This window comes from Hyperolius riggenbachi, chromosome 3, assembly GCF_040937935.1.
Source record: "Hyperolius riggenbachi isolate aHypRig1 chromosome 3, aHypRig1.pri, whole genome shotgun sequence".
Lineage (NCBI taxonomy): Eukaryota > Metazoa > Chordata > Amphibia > Anura > Hyperoliidae > Hyperolius > Hyperolius riggenbachi.
Genome location: NC_090648.1, coordinates 490,232,488 through 490,254,198, shown reverse-complemented (window position 1 = coordinate 490,254,198; position 21,711 = coordinate 490,232,488). Strand labels below are relative to the sequence as shown.

At 46.7% G+C, this 21,711-nt stretch overlaps 2 protein-coding genes across 3 annotated transcripts in view; one reads left to right on the top strand and one right to left on the bottom strand.

Annotated features, from left to right (window-relative positions):
- Positions 1-2,896: 2,896 nt before the first annotated feature.
- Positions 2,897-21,711, top strand: part of SHISAL1 (shisa like 1) — a 196,692-nt gene continuing 177,877 nt past the window's right edge. For both annotated transcript variants that reach the window (XM_068278190.1, XM_068278188.1), the window contains exon 1: positions 2,897-3,528. The gene's annotated coding sequence lies outside the window, so the exon portion shown is untranslated. The remainder of the gene's footprint in view (positions 3,529-21,711) is intronic.
- On the bottom strand, positions 19,371-20,005 carry LOC137562420 (oocyte zinc finger protein XlCOF6.1-like). Its single transcript, XM_068273763.1, has 3 exons — positions 19,959-20,005; positions 19,661-19,889; positions 19,371-19,613 (listed from the first exon to the last, which is right to left on the bottom strand). The coding sequence occupies exons 1-3, from the start codon at positions 20,003-20,005 to the stop codon at positions 19,371-19,373; spliced, it is 519 nt and encodes a 172-aa protein (XP_068129864.1).

Here is a 21,711-nt window from a genome sequence, read left to right as displayed (position 1 = left end):
AAAACTGTGTTGTCCCAGTTGTGTATTGGACACAATGTGGGCTGCACGACCGCTGTCTGGGACCTCCTGCCTGCTGTGTTTATTTACATCCCTGGTATCACCGCTAGGTACCAGGGCTATTATGTCACGCTGCCTGCCTCATTGACTGCCTGCTGCCACACACTCATCCTCCTCCTCCTGCTGCTGAATTTACCTCCTGCTGTCTGTGTGTTTCCACTGCCAGGGAGCACATACAATGGCGCTTCCAACATGCGTGCGCCACCAGCTATTTGTTACGCTCAAAAATAGCTGCATTTCTTTAAAAAAAAAAATTTGAAAAGAGAAATAAGTGAAGAAGAAGACGATATAGAAGAAGATGAAGAAGATGAAGAAGAAGAAGGAGAAGAAGATGAAGATGAAGAAGAAGAAGATGAAGAAGAAGAAGATGAAGAAGATGAAGAAGATGAAGATGAAGAAGATGAAGAAGATGAAGAAGAAGATGAAGAAGAAGAAGAAGATGAAGAAGAAGAAGATGAAGATGATGAAGAAGAAGAAGATGAAGAAGATGAAGAAGATGAAGATGAAGAAGATGAAGAAGAAGATGAAGAAGAAGAAGATGATGATGAAGAAGATGATGATGAAGAAGAAGAAGATGAAGATGAAGAAGATGAAGAAGAAGAAGATGATGATGAAGAAGAAGAAGATGAAGAAGAAGAAGATGAAGATGAAGAAGATGAAGAAGAAGATGAAGAAGATGAAGAAGATGAAGAAGATGAAGAAGATGAAGAAGAAGATGAAGAAGAAGATGAAGAAGAAGAAGATGAAGAAGAAGAAGAAGATGAAGAAGATGAAGAAGAAGAAGATGATGAAGAAGAAGAAGAAGATGAAGAAGAAGATGAAGAAGATGAAGAAGATGAAGAAGATGAAGAAGAAGATGAAGAAGATGAAGAAGATGAAGAAGAAGATGAAGAAGATGAAGAAGATGAAGAAGAAGAAGATGAAGAAGATGAAGAAGAAGATGAAGAAGATGAAGAAGATGAAGAAGAAGATGAAGAAGATGAAGAAGAAGATGAAGAAGATGAAGAAGAAGAAGATGATGATGATGAAGAAGATGAAGAAGAAGAAGAAGAAGAAGAAGAAGAAGAAGAAGAAGACAATATAAAAGAAGAAGAAGATATAGAAGAAGAAGATATAGAAGAAGAAGATATAGAAGAAGAAGAAGAAGAAGATATAGAAGATAAAGAAGAAGAAGAAGTATATACAGTACTGAACACATTTCTGGACACAACTTCTCTTTTCAACTTTTTTTTTAAAGGAACATCCCCACATAATCACTTGCTGTTGTTACTTGGAAAAAAAGAGGTTTCTTGCATCATTCACCCTCAAAACAAGTGTTGGAAGCTATTTAAAGAGGAACTGTAACGACAAAACGGCCCCTGGGGGGTACTCACCTCGGGTGGGGGAAGCCTCAGAATCCTAATGAGGCTTCCCACGCCGTCCTGCGTCCCTCGGGGGTCTCGCTGTAGCTCTCCGTACAGCCGTGACACAATATTTACCTTCCTGGCTCCTGCGCAGGCGCTCTGATGCCTCTCGGCGCCGAAGTAGGTGGAAATACCCGATCGCCGTCGGGTCTGCTCTACTGCGCAGGCGCAAGTTTCCGGCGCCTGCGCAGTAGAGCGGACCCGACGGAGATCGGGTATTTCCGTCTATTTCTGTGCCGAAAGTCGCCACAGCGCCCCCGCTGGAGCCAGCAAAGGTAAATATTGAACTGACAGTCGGCGCAGTCGCCGGCTGTTCGGAGGGCTGCGGCGAGACCCCCGTGGGTCAGAGGACGGCGTGGGAAGCCTCATTAGGATCCGGAGGCTTCCCCCACCCGAGGTGAGTACCCCCCAGGGGAGGTTTTTGTTGTTACAGAGTCTCTTTAAGGCCATTTCAAATAGTCAGCTCGAATAATGAGCTCGAATACCGACTCGAATAGTGAGCTCGAATTCCGAGGTCGAATCGAATAGTAAAAATTATTCGACTCGAATATTCGACTGATCTCGAATAATTTACTATTCGAATTCGACCTAACTCGAATTTTGAAAAGGGGTATTTGAGCATCACTGGTGGCCCATCCACTAACAGCGAGATCCTGGACATCTCCTTCACTAATTGATCATATACGACTTTCACGTCGAACAACACAAGCTAAAACCAAAAATCAATTCTCTGTGGATCGAAATCATGTGATCGTTACGACTGACCAATATTTTCCATTTTGCTCGATCGATACATTTCAAATCAGTCAGATTTTGGCCAAGTAATTTCATCAATCTAGCCCAATGAAACAAAATCGATCCTCCACCGATTGGATTAAATGATCCAATCAAATGGATGGTCAAATGGGTGAATAGAGTTATGTTTTGGCGCCTTTACATTCCTGCCTAAAATTCTGAAGGCTTGAAAATCAATCCAATGATGAGCGAAAATGTCCATATATATTCTTTTTGCATTAATTTTCTCACAAATAATGTAAACTTCCACTATTGAGCAAAAACGCCATCTAAAATAATTTTTTAATAAGTTTGTTATTTTTCACAATACAAAAAGATTGTTTGCATCGGAGCGAAAAAACTGTTTTCTTACAATGTATTTTTGCAAATATTTTCTCGAAATCGAAAATAGCATTTTCGATCCGAAAACGACTTAATAGATCGTTCCAGATCTCCATCTGTCTGTGCGTGCCCAGCATTCCTTTTCTCTAGGCAGCTTTTCCACGAAACGCAGATCATTCTGTTATTTACAGGTGTGTCTTGTGGAGCCGCCGAGGCAGAAAAAAACATAAAAGTAAATAAAAAAATAATAACAGCACGCTAGATCAGTCTGACTCATTCTCCACCTGAAAAGGATGACATGGGGTGGGGAGAAAGAGAGGCAGCACTACTCGCCCTCCACCCTCTGCTTAAAAAAGGGGGAGTTCTAAGAGAAGAGGGGGGGCTGGGAGAGGAACCTGTCTGCTATACAGGCTCGGTAATTGGTCAGATCCTTCAAACCACAGCTGTCACTGGGAAACTAGCGGCAGATCCCTCGTTACAGCGAAGAAGCCATCGTTTGACCCCCTCTCGGATTTGAGCTCGTGGAAAGCAGCCAGCGAGCTGGGAAAATAGGAGGCAGGATTCAGCGTGTGTGACACACACACAGACACACATACACATACAGACACACATACACACACAGACATACACAGAGGGGAGGAAGCAGAGGAGACTACAGAAGGGACAGTTACATTGACACAGGATACTTTTCTTCTTCCAGAGAACGTTGGACTTTCGGGGCTGGCGCCGCTCCCTACGCTTCGCTCGGAGAAGAAAGCCTTGGAAGAGTGGCGGAATAATATCAGCGGCAGACCGAGGACTCCGTCTCGTTTGTTGTCAGAGAGGGGGATCCTCCGTCTCCGGCATGGGAAGGATTTAACTCACTGGTGCCCACCGCCATGCTTTGGAGGGATCGTGTTGGATTTGGGCGAGGATGTATCTGCGCATCAGGTCAGGAGTCCCCAGCACAAAGGTAAGTCGCAGGTCGAGTGTCCCCTTCCTCGCAGCTGAGGGTGGTCGGCAACTGTGTTCAAACCACACACATGAGCTCTGTGTACGTACTCTGCACTTGTGTCTCTGGAAGTCCTCATTGTACAATGTGCTACTCGACGCTCCTCACTATTGTCTGTTTTGTACTCTGTACAGCGCTACGGAACATGTTGGTGCTATGTAAATAAAAATAATAATAATATTCCTAGTAACGGGACCTTGTTGCCTAGGGACGAGCTATGAATATCTGGAGAATTGTTCCTAGAAATGTGGGTATTTTTTGTTTTTAGAAATGAAAAACACATAATAAAGAAAATGCTTTGTTAGTCGTTAGCTTCCGTCGTGGTCATCCGTGTGACACGGTCACCTTCGCTGACACAATTCGTTGATGAAGACGATCGTCCGTCAGGTTGGAACTGTCACAAACTCCAGCGGTTTTCAGTCCAGCGGGAGGTGAAATGCCCTCCTAGGGCGGCGGTGGCCGGTTCAACCTTCCAGGGGAAGATTTCCCCCCTGACCCCGCACAGGAGTCAGATCAGTTCCCCGGAGTGAAGTATTCCTGCGCTGCCCTGGATACCATCAGATGTAGGAAAAGCATCCGATCGATTTCTAAATTCCATACTTGTGGGTTTGTTTTTTTTTTCAGCTTGTAAACTATTTCTAGAGGACATATTAAAATGTTTATCCTGGCAATGCTTGCTCCTCTGAGGCAATATTCTGCAAATATCCATCGGGTCTCAGAATTGTCCCTGGAAATTCTTTTGAGACAAAGAAATTGCATTCAGAGGCAGCAAAAGGTGGAATGGAGGCTACTTGTTGGGCAGGTGTGCAGGCAGAGAGTGTGTTATATGCTGGATGGGTGTGCAGGCAGAGAGTGTGTTATATGCTGGATGGGTGTGCAGGCAGAGAGTGTGTTATATGCTGGATGTGTGTGCAGGCAGAGAGTGTGTTATATGCTGGATGGGTGTGCAGGCAGAGAGTGTGTTATATGCTGGATGGGTGTGCAGGCAGAGAGTGTGTTATATGCTGGATGGGTGTGCAGGCAGAGAGTGGGTTAAATGCTGGATGGGTGTGCAGGCAGAGAGTGTGTTATATGCTGGATGGGTGTGCAGGCAGAGAGTGTGTTATATGCTGGATGGGTGTGCAGGCAGAGAGTGTGTTATATGCTGGATGGGTGTGCAGGCAGAGAGTGTGTTATATGCTGGATGGGTGTGCAGGCAGAGAGTGGGTTAAATGCTGGATGGGTGTGCAGGCAGAGAGTGTGTTATATGCTGGATGGGTGTGCAGGCAGAGAGTGTGTTATATGCTGGATGGGTGTGCAGGCAGAGAGTGTGTTATATGCTGGATGGGTGTGCAGGCAGAGAGTGTGTTAAATGCTTTTTGGATGAGCAAGCAGAGAGAGGGTTAAATGCTGGTGCTCAGGCAGATAGGGGGTTAAATGCTGGATGCTGTGCAGGCAGAGCGGGGGTTAAATGCTGGATAGGTGTGCAGGCAGAGAGTGGGTTAAATGCTGTATGGGTGTGCAGGCAGAGAGGGGGTTAAATGCTGGACGGTGTGCAGGCAGAGAGTGGGTTAAATGCTGGACAGGTGTGTAGGCAGAAGGTGGGTTAAATGCTGGAAGGGTATGCATGTAGAGAGGGGGTTAAATGCTGGATGTGTGAGCAGGCAGAGAGGGGGGTAAATGCTTGATAGGTGTGCAGGCAAAGAGTGGGTTAAATGCTGGATGGCTTTAAAGCAGGGAATAGTTTCAATGCTGGATGGGCATGCAGGCAGAGGATGGGTTAAAGTAAACCTGAACTCTTGCATAGTGCAGCAGGAGAACATATAGAAATGCACCCTGTATGTACTTAGAGAGTTTATCCTGTCTAATTCTTCCTCATCTGTAACTAAGCACAAGTTGTAATTTGATCCCTTAGCTGTGTCAGCTGACTGCCACGGCAGATAAGCTCATTTGTAAACACAGGATGTTAACAATATGTGTGCTTCCATGAAAGCAGGAAGTAGACAAACTGCAGATTTATTGTAGGATTTGTATCAGCTGTAGCAAATAATTTTTTTCTTTACAGCTTATTGTGCAAGTTCTGAGTTCGGGTCCACTTTAAAGGGAAGATCCACGGACTGTGATAAAAAAATTAAAATACAAATCCACTTACCTGGGGCTTCCTCCAGCCCGTGGTAGGCAGGACGTGCCCTCGGCGCCGCTCCGGAGGCTCCTGGTCTTCTCCGGTGGCTCACCCGTCCTGGCCAGGCCGGCTTCCAGGTCGGGCTCTTCTGCGCTCCAACGTGCATCTCACTGGTGCGCGCTGACGTCATCGGATGTCTTCCGGGCTGTACTGCGCAGGCACAGTAGTTCTGAGCCTGCGCAGTACAGCCCGGAGGACGTCCGATGACGTCAGCACACCAGTGAGACGCACGTTGGAGCGCAGAAGAGCCCGACCTGGAAACTGGCCTGGCCAGGTCGGGTGCGCCACCGAAGACCACCGGGAGCCTGCGGAGCGGCGCCGAGGGCACGTCCTGCCTGCCACGGGCTGGAGGAAGCCCCAGGTAAGTGGATTTGTATTTTTTAATTAGTGTGAACCTTACCTTTAAGTATAGGATGGGTGAGCAGGCGGAGAGGGAGGTTACGTGCTGGATGGATGTGCAGGCAGAGAGAGGGTTAAAGTAAATCTGAAGTGAAAATTAAACAAAAACAACAACAACAACAACAAAAAACAAACAAACAAACAAACAGATACTTACCTAAGGAGAGGGAAGGCTGGGGGTCCTATAGAGCTTCCTGTTCCTCTTCTAATCCTCTTGTTCCCCCGTAGGCTCTTCCATTTAATTCTCCCATCACGGGTGGCTTCAACAGTCTTCAGTAGCCCGAGTTCTCCCAAAGACAGTGGCTCCATACTGTGCATGCACGAGTGCGTGACAGCGCGTTAAATGCTGGATGGGAGTGCAGGCAGAGGTGGGTTAAATATTAGATGGGTGTGCAAGCAGAGAGGGGGTTAAATGCTGGATGGGAATGCAGGCAGAGTCTGGGTTAAGTGCTGTATATGTGTGCAGGCAGAGACTGGGTTAAATGCTGGATGGGAGTGCAGGCAAAGACTGGATTAAGTGCTGGATGGGAGTGCAGGCAGAGACTGGGTTCAGTGCTGGATGGGAGTGCAGGCAGAGACTGGGTTAAGTGTGGGATGGGAGTGCAGGCAGAGACTGGGTTCAGTACTGGATGGGTGTGCAGGCAAAGACTGGGTTAAGTGTGGGATGGGAGTGCAGGCAAAACTGGGTTAAGTTCTGGATGGGTGTGCAGGCAGAGACTGGGTTAAATGCTGGATGGGCATGCAGGCAGAGAGTGGGTTAAGTGTGGGATGGGAGTGCAGGCAGAGACTGGGTTAAGTGCTGGATGGGTGTGCAGGCAGAGACTGGGTTAAATGCTGGATAGGCATGTAGGCAGAGAGTGGGTTAAGTGCCGGATGGGTGTGCAGGCAGAGACTGGGTTAAGTGCTGTATATGTGTGCAGGCATAGACTGGGTTAAATGCTGGATGGGTGTGCAGGCAGAGAGTGGGTTAAATGCTGGATGGTTGTGCAGGCAGAGACCGGGTTAAGTGTTGGATGGGAGTGCAGGCAGAAACTGGGTTCAGTGCTGGATGGGTGTGCAGGCAGAGACTGGGTTAAGTGCTGGATGGGTGTGCAGGCAGAGACTGGGTTAAATGCTGGATGGGCATGCAGGCAGAGAGTGGGTTAGGTGTGGGATGGGAGTGCAGGCAGAGACTGGGTTAAAGAGACTCTGAAGCGAGAATAAATCTCGCTTCAGAGCTCATAGTTAGCAGGGGCATGTGTGCCCCTGCTAAAACGCCGCTATCCCGCGGCTAATCGGGGGTCCCTTCACCCCCAAACCCCCCCCCCCCCTGCAAAATCAACGACCAACTTGGTCGTAAATTTTGCTCTTCCTGGAGGCAGGGCTAATGGCTGCAGCCCTGCCTCTCAGCGCGTCTATCAGACGCGCATCGCCGCCTCTCCCCCGCCCCTTTCAGTAAAGGAAGACTGAGAGGGGCGGGGGAGAGGCGGAGGTACGCGTCTGATAGACGCGCGGGAGGCAGGGCTGCGGCGGTTAGCCCTGCCCCAATGCGGAAGCGCTCCCCCGCTGCACGGAGGGGATTTGGGGGATCAGGGACCCCCGTTAAGCCGTGGGATAGTGGCGTTTTAGCAGGGGCACACATGCCCCTGCTATCTATGAGGTCTGAAGCGAGATTTATTCTCGCTTCAGACTCTCTTTAAGTGCTGGATGGGTGTGCAGGCAGAGACTGGGTTAAATGCTGGATAGGCATGCAGGCAGAGAGTGGGTTAAGTGCCGGATGGGTGTGCAGGCAGAGACTGGGTTAAGTGCTGGATGGGAGTGCAGGCAGAGACTGGGTTAAGTGCTGTATATGTATGCAAGCAGAGAGGGGGTTTAACCACTTAAGCCTATCTGGACGGATATATACGTCCAGTGTATTTGTAGAGAGTGCACCACCAGTTTATTACTAAATGAAGCACATGTGGTATCATTTTAACCGTGAAGAGTTGTAGAATACATTTTGGTCACATAAAAAATGGATAGGGACAAAGTCAATCCAACATAAAAAAGTAATTTTCAAAATGATGATCAAACTTGGGAAACTCTTACCAAAACTACAAGAGACATATGTGGTAACATTTTAACCCTGATAAGTTGTAGAATGGAGTTTTGAAAGTTGTAGGTTTGAGGCCCATATTTTGTGTATTCTTTTTAGACACAAACTGAATCAAGAACAATAAAATGTTTGCATATTCTGTACCAAAATAAAAGACCTGTAAAATGAAAACAAAGTGACAGAATATAATAGAAAAAAACATGTATTGTTACCTCAGAAACTTGGCTTTTTAAATATGTATGCCATGAGGGTATATTACTATTATTTTTGCAAACAAGGTCATGTAATCATCGATGGTGTACAATGAGAAATCAAAACACGGCACCTTTCCTTCCAGATACAATATTGTCATCATACATTGTACTAGGAACATAATTTAAATGTTGTAATAACCAGGATGGATGAGCAAATAAAACTTATATTTAGCATTGTTTACTGTAAAGCTATAACAGATGTAAATTAAGAAATAGTGTGTTTTTCTTTTTTTTTTTTTACCTTAATTTCCCTTTAAAATGCATAGAAAGTAAGGTATTAACTAAACAAAAATTTCACACACTAAAAGCCAGGATTGGCCGGCTGGGGGAGGGAGGGGTTTTCTGACAAGAAAAAAAAGAAAAACATTAAAAAATAACACAAAAGCACACACATAAATATTTTTTTTTTTAAAAATAAACAACTGGAGGGCGATCAGACCCCACCAACAGAGAGCTCTGTTGGTGGGGGGAAAGGGGGGGGGGAATCACTCCTGTGCTGTGTTGTTCGGCCCTGCAGCTTGGCCTTAAAGCTGCAGTGGCCATTTTAGTAAAAATTAGCCTGGTCTTTAGGGGAGTTTACCCCTGTGGTCCTCAAGTGGTTAAGGCTTTGGTGGCTATGTTGACAGAGAAGAGGTTAAGCTCTCAGTGGTTGTGTCAGAAAAGAAGATGCAAACTCATGGATGAGTTGACAGAAAAAGGGTAAAACTTTGGGATCCTTACGTCAGCAGAGAAGAGGCTACACTTTAGTTGGTTGTGGAGGAACATATGGAAGAGTGTACGTGGAATGGGAGGAGGCAGTACATGGAATGAAAGGGGGTACATCGAATGGGAGGGAGGCTGCTGTACATGGAATGGGAGGGAGGCTGCTGTACATAGAATGGAAGGGGGAATGCTGTACATGGAATGGAAGGGGAATGCTGTACATGGAATGGGAGGGAGGCTGCTGTACATAGAATGGAAGGGGGAATGCTGTACATGGAATGGAAGGGGGAATGCTGTACATAGAATGGAAGGGGAATGCTGTACATGGAATGGGAGGGAGGCTGCTGTACATAGAATGGAAGGGGGGAGGCTGTACATGGAATGGAAGGGGGAATGCTGTACATAGAATGGAAGGGGAATGCTGTACATGGAATGGGAGGGAGGCTGCTGTACATAGAATGGAAGGGGGGAGGCTGTACATGGAATGGGAGGAGGCTGTGCATGGAATGGGAGGGAGGCTGCTGTACATAGAATGGAAGGGGGAATGCTGTACATGGAATGGAAGGGGGAATGCTGTACATGGAATGGAAGGGGGACTGCTGTACATGGAATGGAAGGGGGACTGCTGTACATGGAATGGGAGGGGCTGCTGTACACGGAATGGATGGGGGGCTGCTGTACATGGAATGGGAGGGGGGGGCTGCTGTACATGGAATGGGAGGGGGGCTGCCGTACATGGAATGGGAGGGGGGCTGTTGTACATAGATTGGAAGGGGGGATGCTGTATATGGAATGGAAGGGGGACTGCTGTACATGGAATGGGAGGGGCTGCTGTACACGGAATGGATGGGGGGCTGATGTACATGGACTGGGAGGGGGCTGCTGTACATGGAATGGGAGGAGGCAGTACATGGAATGGGAGGGGGCTGCTGTACATGGAATGGGAGGAGGCTGCTGTACATGGAATGGGAGGGGCTGCTGTACATGGAATGGTAGGGGCTGCTGTACATGGAATGAGAGGAGGCAGTACATGGAATAGGAGGGGGCTGCTGTACATGGAATGGGAGGAGGCTGCTGTACATGGAATGGGAGGAGGCTGTACATGGAATGGGAGGGGCTGCTGTACATGAGATGGGAGGAGGCTGTACATGGAATGGGAGGGGCTGCTGAACATGGAATGGGAGGAGGCTGTACATGGAATGGGAGGGGCTGCTGTACATGAGATGGGAGGAGGCTGTACATGGAATGGGAGGGGCTGCTGTACATGGAATCGAAGGGGGGCTGCTGTACATGGAATGGTAGGGGCCTGCTGTATGTGGAATGGTAGGGGCCTGCTGTATGTGGAATAGGAGGTGGGTTGCTGTACATGGAATGGAAGGGGGGCTGCTGTACATGGAATGGGAGGGGCTGCTGTACATGGAATGGGAGGGGCTGCTGAACATGGAATGGGAGGAGGCTGTACATGGAATGGGAGGGGCTGCTGTACATGAGATGGGAGGAGGCTGTACATGGAATGGGAGGGGCTGCTGTACATGGAATCGAAGGGGGGCTGCTGTACATGGAATGGTAGGGGCCTGCTGTATGTGGAATGGTAGGGGCCTGCTGTATGTGGAATAGGAGGTGGGTTGCTGTACATGGAATGGAAGGGGGGCTGCTGTACATGGAATGGGAGGGGCTGCTGTACATGGAATGGGAGGGGCTGCTGTACATGGAATGGTAGGGGCCTGCTGTATGTGGAATAGGAGGTGGGTTGCTGTACATGGAATGGAAGGGGGGCTGCTGTACATGATAGCTTTAGTGCTGTATCAGACTCAAGCCGTAACTCATTTTGGGGATCTCCTCTGTTTGGTCTGCTGTAAGAATAATAATATTTGATGGAGTTGCACAGCCCACAAGCCTGCAGCCAGCACGGCATGACTCTGCAGCCCCCTCATGTGACTCTGCAGCCCCCTCATGTGACTCTGCAGCCCCCTCATGTGACTCTGCAGCCCCCTCATGTGCACATCAAGCTGCGTTTGGCTATTATGAACTGACGATAAGGTGGGGGGGATCTCATCACATTAAAGGGTCCTTCTGGCCAAACACGCTAATTGTACAATGTTGTGGGTTGAATCCTGATTAGCTTCTTACACTTTCTGGAGACATGAGGAGTGAGACCTCCACGCAGACAGAAGCCCCCCGAGTCTCTCTCCAATAGACACCTCATCTCTCTATAACCCGACAGAGGTGAGCTGAGCCTCTGGAGCTTATTAAACACACATAAAGCACGACTGGGCCTAATTAACCACAGTGCGCTGAGGAGCTTGTAGGCGTCCAGGTTTAATGGCCTGAGAAGGTGTCGTGGAGAAATCTCGATCCCCCGCCAACCGATGTCACTTCTGTTAGTGCAATTAGGTACATATCAAACATCTCCCCAGCTTACGGAGTTCAGGGCTGATCAGTGACATTTACTTAACACAAATACATAGAGAGTAACTGCTTAAAGGATACCCAAAGTGACATGTGACATGATGAGATAGACATAGGTATGTACAGTGCCTAGCACACAAATAACTAGGCTGTGTCCCTTTTTTTTTCTTTTTCTGTCTGAAAGAGTTAAATATCAGGTATGTAAGTGGCTGACTCAGTCCTGACTCAGACAGGAAGTGACTACAGTGTGACCCTCACTGATAAGAAATTATTATTATTATTATTATTAAGTATTTATATAGCGCCGACATATTACGCAGCACTGTACAGTGTATATATATATATATCTTGTCATGGAATGGTAGGGAAATGCCCCTTTGTATCTCTTTCCTGCTCTCAGAAGCCATTTTCTGCTAGGAAAGCGTTTTATAATTGTAATTTCTTAGTGTTTTATAATTGTAATTTCTTATCAGTGAGGGTCACACTGTAGTCACTTCCTGTCTGAGTCAGGACTGAGTCAGCCACTTACATACCTGATATTTAACTCTTTCAGACAGAGAAAGGAAAAAAAGGAACACAGCCTAGTTATTTGGTTGCAAGGCACTGTACATACACGTCTATCTCATCGTGTCACGTGTCACTTCGGGTATCCTATAAGCCTCATATTTATATTTAATGTAAATTGTAGGCAGCTTGGATTTGACCAATCAGAACTATAGGCGGCGCTACACTCTGGCACCCTGGGGCACTGGCTCCTCTGGGAATCACTGTGCCCCCCCCCCCCCCCCCCCCTGCTCAGTAACAAACAGTAAACTGTTTAAAGGCTCCAGCAGTGTACAGTGAACAGGACAGGATCGGTAAAAAACACTCCATGTCAGCCCGAGTTTATGTAGGCGTTAAGTAAACCAAGAGTGTTATCTGTTTGCCATAAATACCTTACAATCCTTGCAAGAGCCCTTGTAATTAATGTATCTGGAGGACACTTATTGTAGTTGCAAAAAAAAATCTCTCTTCCTCCTTCTGATTGTATCTTCTAACACTGCCAGTCAGTAGGAATAAAGTCTGAAGAAGGCTTACAAGCTGAACACTTACTGTTTTTCTTGTAAATTAGCCAGTAAATGGTATTATCCTGATTAAAAACTTCCTGTCAGTAAAATGACAAGCTCTAGTCTCCAGCAATGCTTAGCTACTAAGATCAGAAATTAGGCCTGGTGCACACCAAGCGTCTTTGGTAGCGTTTTCAAAACCGCTGCCGCCTGTGAAAACGCTTGGCTAATGTATCTCAATGGGATGGTGCACACCAGCGGTTTGTGGTTTTTATCAAATCGCAAAAGTGGCTCCTGCAGCACTTCTGCGGTTTGCAGATGTGCTTCTGCCTCAATGTAAAGTATAGGAAAAGCTCAAACCGCTGTGAAAAACGCTAGATCAGAGTGGTTTTCCAGGCGTTTTTGTTACAGAAGCTGTTCAGTAACAGCTTTACTGTAACAATATATGAAATCTGCTACACAAAAACGCTCCAAAAAAACGCTAGGCACGTCTCTAACCATGCCTAGAATCGCTCTGAAATCTGCTTCACAAAGCTCTAGCGGTTTGCAGATCTGCTAGAGGCTTTTTGTGTGCACTGGGCCTGATACACACAGGCCCATATGCAATTAACTTTTTCTCCGTCGTTTTCTCATAGGTGGTCATTTTCCATCTTCTATTTAATGCAGCTTTTTTAGCACTTTGAAATGTAAAAATTACCCAAAACCAGGTGAAAAAGTATCTTATTAAGGAGGAGAAAAGCAGATCCGGCACTGGTTGCAATAATCCACAATTGTTTTAATCCAGCAGGTACAGGTTATACATAAGGAGTGAAAAAGGTCAGCCTAACAGCTGTTTCGCAGGTCTCCCTGCTTCTTCAGAGGCACAAAGAAAGATCCTCTCTTCTCCTTAATAAGATATTGGACTGTTACGAGATGGGGAGCACGGTGCATGTATAACTAGGATCCAGCTGCTGTTTCCTGTTTAAACAACTGTTGAGTGCCAGTCACAACACTTTTTCTCTTACTCAATCTAGGTGAAAAAGTACTATTAAAATTATTTTGAGTATTTTCTTGCTTGCTGGTGGTTTAAAGGGCATTTTCTAGACAAGATTGAAAATGTCACCTAGGAGCAGAGCTGGGACAAGGTCCTCCAGCACCCAAAGCTGAGACACCTCCATCCCTCCCACCCCAGCTGTCACACACTGACTGCTATTAGACTAAGAGGTGCCACAGGGCCCACAACCTCCCCAACACCTTAATATCTAGTTATCTGGCTTGCAGTCGCTGCTATGTATCCCCATTTCTTATTTCTTTCTGCTTCATACACAATTAGGAATGACAGCTGAATGAATTGTGCGCCCCCTCCTACACTGCGCCCTGAGGCTGGAGCCTCTCCAGCCTATGCCTCGGCCCGGCCCTGCCTAGGAGTAAACGCAAGAGAAAAAGTTAATTGCATATGGGCCTCAGTGTTTTTCTTTTGAGTTCTGTTTGTAAAATTTACATTTGGTTCCTATCATTGCTGAACTAGTTAGCCTTAATTTTATCACCGGAGTTAGGTCAAGAATATCGAAAGCTTTCCATACAAACATTGATTTAATCACTCAAATGGGCCCCACCAGCCCCCCAAAAAATGTAAAGCTGGAGCCACCACTGATCAGAACCATCAGAAAGTACATCTGATCTAATCTGCATACACTTCTGCATTCATTCTGCATGCAGCCCCAAATTATCCGCATTCAATTTACCATCTCTACTGATGGCCCACAGTATGCCCAGGCTGCATGGACTAGGCACTACAAACATTATGTGTTTCGGGGAGCGATGTCACTTCATCAGGTAAAGCCACTGCCTATGCCTCAAAGCTTCTGTAGCCCTCCCAACCCTGACAGTCACTCAATGGGTCACATGACCAAAGTAGGTGTGGCTCTGGCAGCTTCCTGGGGGGATGGGCTGCAGCAACCTGTAGATTGATTTCAAGCCAAACTCACAGTCACGAGAGATGGCGGGTATATTTTCAGGAGTTAATAGTAGTGTTGGGTGAGCTTGGGGCAGCGCGGTTCATCAGGTGAACGGTGAACGCGCTTTTTACCTGTGCGCAAATCCCAACACGAAGGCACAGTCACAGGAACACATTTTTGCCTGCATGCCCATTTCTGATTGGCCTATTCTACTTACCTCAGCTTTGTTGGGAGTTATGGGTAAAAAGGTTGCTGCTTGTGAACACGACAGAAACACAAAAAAGGGGGACACCGAGAGCCCAATATAGTGTAGTATGTACTGGTGATTGGGTATGATAAAGTAAGTATATATTTGTATACTCAGAAGTCAGGGTTACCGCATAGGCAACCACTGTAAAGGCAGGTGGGAAGAATTAGACCTGTCCCCACTCAGGATTAAGAAGTCACTCTCTGTAGATAGTAAGGAAGGCACAACTCCCCTCCACCAAGGGTGGACTCGTAACGTGTAAGGTGCCAGTAGGATAAAAATAGCTAAAATCGTTAAAAACAGAGGAGGCAGTGGTGGACTTTCCTCCTCCAAGTAAACACAAGATAATGTTGATAATATTCAACTTACATACTCCAAAAGTGCTGTGCAACGCGTTTTGCAGGCATATCCCGCCTCATCAGGCTATAAACGGAGCATATATCTATTGCAGGTGTAGTTCAAAGCTTAGCGCCTCTGTCCAAAAGTTTACTTTCACCGGTGGGATGCGAAGGCATGCTTCCCAATGTGGACCACCAGCACTGCTTATTATCAGACTGCTGGCTTCTGTGATGTAATAGGCTGGGTGTACGTATAGTACAGTGAGCACCGGCAAATCAATAGAGCTATAGAACTAGCACATGTGATGTAGGCAGCCCATTTAAAGTAAACAGACTTGTCAGCTGTTCATTTGGGCACTGATCATAATGGAGTGGATGTGCTCCTTTAATAGGAGTTTAACCATAGGAGTGGAGCCTCAGAGGTAAGCAAAGCCTTTGATTGGCCACCAAGTTTACAGCACAGCCACTAATTGGTCAGGAGATCTCAGCCAATCATTGGCGTAACTGGCAACAAGGTGGCAAATGATAGGCTTTGCTTCCTTCCAAAGGTTCAGCTAGAAAGGAGACTGACACCAAATGGTATATGAGGGGGGGGTCCTTTGGTTTGCAGCACATGTCTTACAGATAGATAGATAGATAGATAGATAGATAGATAGATAGATAGAGAAGAGATAAGATGGTCATTACTGAATTACTGATACGTTTCTTTGCATGATCAGTTCTTCAATTCGATCATAATATTGATCAAATCGATCCTTTTTTCCTAGTGGGCCCAAACGAGAATTGTATCATTAATGGCCACCTTTTGATAGATAGATAAATAGACAGACAGAGTAAATGCTTGCACTCTGTGTACTCTGTACCATAACTGTAGATGGGGATTTATAACAGCGTCTGGCACGCAGGGGCACAGTAGGCACAGAACATCTCCAGCACTGCACTTCCATTCCATCTCAACACAGAAATCAACCACTGAGTCTTCAGCTCTCATTCCTGAGACCCAATAGTCCTTTTATTTCCACTCTGCAATGGAGGGGGGGGGGGGGGGGGGGGTTGAGAGAGAATCGATGGGAAAGGGGGCAGAGACAGAGAGAATGGGGGATTGGGAGAGAGACAGACAGAGGTGATTGGTGGGGAGCAGAGAGGATGGGGGAGTGAGAGAGGGACAGATGATTGGAGGGGGGGGGCAGAAAAAGAGAAGATGGGGGAGTGGGAGAGACAAAAAGGATGTGGGAGAGTGAGAGAGAGAGAAGGAAGGGTGAGGGTGAGGCGAGTGAGAGAGACAGAGAGGATGGGGGAGTGCGAGTGAGAGAGACAGAAAGGATGGGGGAGTGCGAGTGAGAGAGACAGAAAGGATGGGGGAGTGCGAGTGAGAGAGACAGAGAGGATGGGGGAGTGCGAGTGAGAGAGACAGAGAGGATGGGGGAGTGCGAGTGAGAGAGACAGAGAGGATGAGGGGAGTGCGAGTGAGAGAGACAGAGAGGATGGGGGAGTGCGAGTGAGAGAGACAGAGAGGATGGGGGAGTGCGAGTGAGAGAGACAGAAAGGATGGGGGAGTGCGAGTGAGAGAGACAGAAAGGATGGGGGAGTGCGAGTGAGAGAGACAGAAAGGATGGGGGAGTGCGAGTGAGAGAGACAGAGAGGATGGAGGAGTGCAAGTGAGAGAGACAGAGAGGATGGAGGAGTGCGAGTGAGAGAGACAGAGAGGATGGAGGAGTGCGAGTGAGAGAGACAGAGAGGATGGGGGAGTGCGAGTGAGAGAGACAGAGAGGATGGGGGAGTGCGATACAGAGAGACAGAGAGGATGGGGGGAGTGCGAGTGAGAGAGACAGAGAGGATGGGGGAGTGCGAGTGAGAGAGACAGAGAGGATGGGGGAGTGCGAGTGAGAGAGACAGAGAGGATGGGGGAGTGCGAGTGAGAGAGACAGAGAGGATGGGGGAGTGCGAGTGAGAGAGACAGAGGATGGGGAGTGCGAGTGAGAGAGAGAGAGGGAGACAGAGAGGATATGGGGGGCAGAGACAGAGAGGATGGGGGAATGGGATAGAGAGATAGGCTGGTGGGTGGGAGACAGAGGATGGGGGGGGGGGGGGGGGAGAAAGACGGAGTGAATGGGGGACTGAAAGGGAGAGAAAGGATGGGGGGGGGGGGGGGAGACAGAGGATGGAGGGCAGAGACAAAGAAAATGGGGGAGTAGGAGAGAGACAGAGAGTATGGGGGGAGGGTGGTAGAGAGAAAGGGAGGATGGGTGGAGTTTAATTTACAAGAGTACAGATCACTGTGGATGGTATTGACCTGTGCGGTGCGGTTCATTGGTCGTCAGGGCAGGGATCGACATGTGTTGCATTCTCAGTCATCCACTCGGTATCGAGAGGATGTGGCGCTGGATCTTTTCTGAGGATACAGTCATGGGGGTAACAAAAGGTAAATATTTATGGTTAACTTTAAATATTTTTTAAATATTTACATTTTTTTTTATATTTTTATTAAAAATCCAACGAATTAGGACTGAATTACATGTGCTGTAACTCTCTGGTATCCACAACTCGTTCATTTTTGTAAATGTCAGGTAAGCGACACAGTTGTGTGCTAAACGAGTTCGCTTTTCTGTCATGTCCCTCCAGCTGCACTGAATGGACCAGCGTGTGTCTACCCTTCACCGACAGGTGCGGGTCACCTGCTGAACCCCGTTCATAAGGATCAGGGATTGTAATTATTTCCCATGAACAAGAAATTCCCAGTAAGATCTTCTTTCCCCCCATCACCACCAGTGTGCAGCGATGGTCATCTACCTTCCCTGCCTATGTTTTGAAGACCAGGTGTCTGTGGTCAGATGGACCTTAGCCTCAACACGGTGTGCCAGAGATTGGTTGACCTGCCTACCCGAGATAACAGGCCATATTATTAAATTTTAGTTAATTAATGACATGCCAATTTTTAAAAAATTGCTGGCAGGTGTCAGGCTGGCACACAAGGTGGCACACTCTGATCTTAGTAGGAACAAATGACATACTGAGTGCTGCAGGTGGGTGCAGAATAGCTGTCCCAATGACCAAGCATGCAGCTAGTCTTGTCAGATGTGACAATAACGTCAGAAACACCTGATCTGCTGCATGCTTGTTCAGGGGCTAGGGCTAAAAGTATTAGAGGCAGAGGATCAGCAGGACAGCCAGGCAACTGCTATTGTTTAAAGATAAAATCTGTACTGTCCAATTTTTATAATAAAAAACATACCAATCGAGTCACTGTGATCTCCTGGATCACTCTTTGCTGTTTCCGCCGCTCCCCGCCGCGATCCTGGCTTTTAATCGCCAGTTTTAGGCAGTGTTTACAAACGAAAAACATGGCCGCTAACCAGGAAGTGAAGTTTTTATTACAAAGTGAATTATCTGCACTCCAGTCAGGGATTGTCACAGTTTCTCAGCATGGGCAGCTCCCTCCCCCCTCAGACAAGCTGAAATTGAGAGCAGAGACCTATCTGTGAGGGATAAATAAAGCACACACACAGAGCCTGGAGGGGGTGTGCAGGGGGAGTGCATAACTTCTCCCTATCAAAGCAGAGGCAGTGCATTCCTCTCTGGGTCAACAAAGCTTGACAAAAAAAGAAGATTAGATATATTACAGAGACAGTGCAACTAGAAAAGGCTGCAGTAAGCCAGACCACATTACAACAGGTATAGGAAATTAAAGGATAGAAGAAATAAGGCTGAGACGTTTGTAACAGAGTCTATTTAAAAGGAAAATATAGCAGCCTACATATCCCTCTTGTTACAATGGTTCTTTAACATTCTCAGCTGTACTCAGTATAGCTGAGAGATCTGTCCTTCACTGCTGCTGCCACGGCTCCTGCTATTCTCGCCACCCACCCACACCTATCGCACCCACTCACAACACCCTGATGTCACACATGAGAGATCTTAAACTGGTGAGAAGCTCTATTCATTGGCTGAGTGTGGGAAATATTTTGCATAGAAATCAGACCTAGTTTCACATGGCAGCTTTCACCCCAGAAAAAGCCCTATTCATGTTCTGAGTGTGGGAAATGTGTTGGGCGTAAATCACTGCTTGTCAGACATGAGAGGTCACACACTGAGCACGTGAATAGGGATTCTCACCAGTGTGTGACCTCTCATGTGTGACAAGAACGAATAATTACTGTGTAAAACATTTCTCACACTCACCACATGAATAGGGCTCCACACCAGGGTGAGACCTCTCATGTCTGATGAGCAGTGGTTTTATTTTCCACACTCAGAACATGAATAGGGCTTATTTCCAGTGTAAAAGCTGCATTGTAAAGCAAGCTCTGATTTCTGTGCAAAACATTTCCCACATTCAGCAAATGAATAGGGCTTTTCACCACTGTGAGATCTTTCATGTCTAACAAGCTGTGATTTCTGTACAAAACATTTCCCACACTCAGCCAATGAATACTGCTTCTCATCAGTGTGAGATCTTTCATGTCTAACAAGCTGTGATTTCTGTACAAAACATTTCCCACACTCAGCACATGAATAGGGCTTCTCACCAGTGTGAGACCTCTCATGTCTGACAAGCAGTGATTTTTTTCCCAACACTCAGAACATGAATAGGGCTTATTTCCAGTGTGAACGCTGCCATGCAAAAGAAGCTCTGATTTCTGAACATAACATTTCCCACACTCAGCACATGAATAGGGCTTTTCACCAATGTGAGTTTTGTCATGTTTGACAAGGTTTCCTTTATCGGCAAAATATTTCCCACAATCTCCACAAAGACTTAAAATGAAATAAAAACACAACCATGAAAAGGTCCTTTAATGATCTTAATTAACCATAAATAATTACCTTTCGTTAATCCCACCACTGTATCCTCGGAGGTGATCCAGCGCCATATCCCCTCGATACCCGATGAACAATGGAGAACACCACATGCGTTGCTCCCTGCCCCGACAACCAACTAATAGAGCCAAACACGTCGAGCCCATTCCCTGCGCTGGACTTGCTATACTAAGTATAGCAAGCCCAAAACCAATGACATTCTGAATTCTGCTGCAGAATGTCATTTTGCTGACTTTAAAAAACATTTTTCTTTGAAGTATTCAAAATCAATTTTCTCAAAAACTACAAGGTCTTTTTGAAAATATTGTTTCCTCTTGTTCTCACAGTTCTTCAGTGATTATAGCATGTATGGGTGCTTTGCTATTAACCGCTAAAGTCAGCGGCCATTGACATCTCTTTAAAACTATTTAAAGTTTAAAGTGAACCAGAGATGAAGCACCCTCATGTATTTACCATATATATCAGTGGGAACATTAGAGAAAACACCTACCCTGCTCTCTGTTGCGTTCTGCACTGCTCAGTCTGCTTGTTATCAGCCCTGATAAAATCCCCGACTGAGCATTCACTCTGGTTTTTCTCACACTCAGTGGGAAAGTTAATTTACAGTGTACCGCAAATTTTTGCTCTCAATAATTTTTGCTTAGCATACATTAAAGAGAACCTGAACTGAAAATAAAAAGTCAAAATAACCATACCCAGGTCATACTTACCTCCTGTGTACTCTACTCCTCAAGCTCATTCTCCTTTCCTGTGTCCAATTTGTCCACTGTGATCAATGGAATTTTCCATCCTCTATTTTAAAAATGGTCATTACCATATAACAGCTTCCTGTCCAGTATGTCATTTATTCCTATGAATTTTTGGGATTTATGCATAAAAAAAGTTGTTTTTGTAGAACATTATGCCCTTGATCCCATTCCGCCATGCCACTGTCCGGGCTTGTGTATACGTTGTACTTTTTTTTAACCTTTTAGTTGCCAAGCGGAATTTTTCCAGCCGCTGGGGAAGTGTACCTTCCCCAGGGTGGCAGCCTCAGCAGGGTATGCAGAGCGGGCGGCAGGGAACTTTTATAGTTATCTGTCTAGATGGCTGTATCGGCTTGTATCCCCGACATGTCTTCTCAGTTCTGATCACATGACATGTGATCAGGATCCAGGATACCATGTCAGTGTTACAGCGCCACCCGGTGATGGAAGTGAGATGATGGAAGGGTCTCTTCAATCTCCTCCATCTCCCCTCTTCTACCACCGGGTGGTGCTGTAATTCTCACACGGTCTCCTGGATCATGATATCATGTGATCGGATGTGATCTGGACCTAGAAGACATTCCGAAAGTTGCCGGTGGAGGAAGAGAAGAAGCGGCCCGGAGCAGGTAACTATAACCGCTCCCTGCCGCCCCCTGGTTTGGCTGCACTAGTTGGACGCTCAGGGAACAGGATTGGGGATGGGCGAGACTAAAACACTGTTGGTGATGTCATATCCACCTGAGACAAATGCCGACAGCCACATGCGCTGGACTTCCTGGCCACCGATCTCTGGCTGCTGATGTTGCACAAAATGAGTTTATCCAAACACACTGAATTGGAAAGGAGGAGATTTGCCATCCTAGAACAGTGAAGCACAAAGCCCAGAACGATAAAAAAAAAAGGAAAGCCACACAAATAGCGCAGAGCAGCTCCCGGGGAGTCGACAGCCCGGGACACGCCGTGCACAGACTAATAACACACGCCTGCAGCTAAATGTGTCATACAAATTGAGT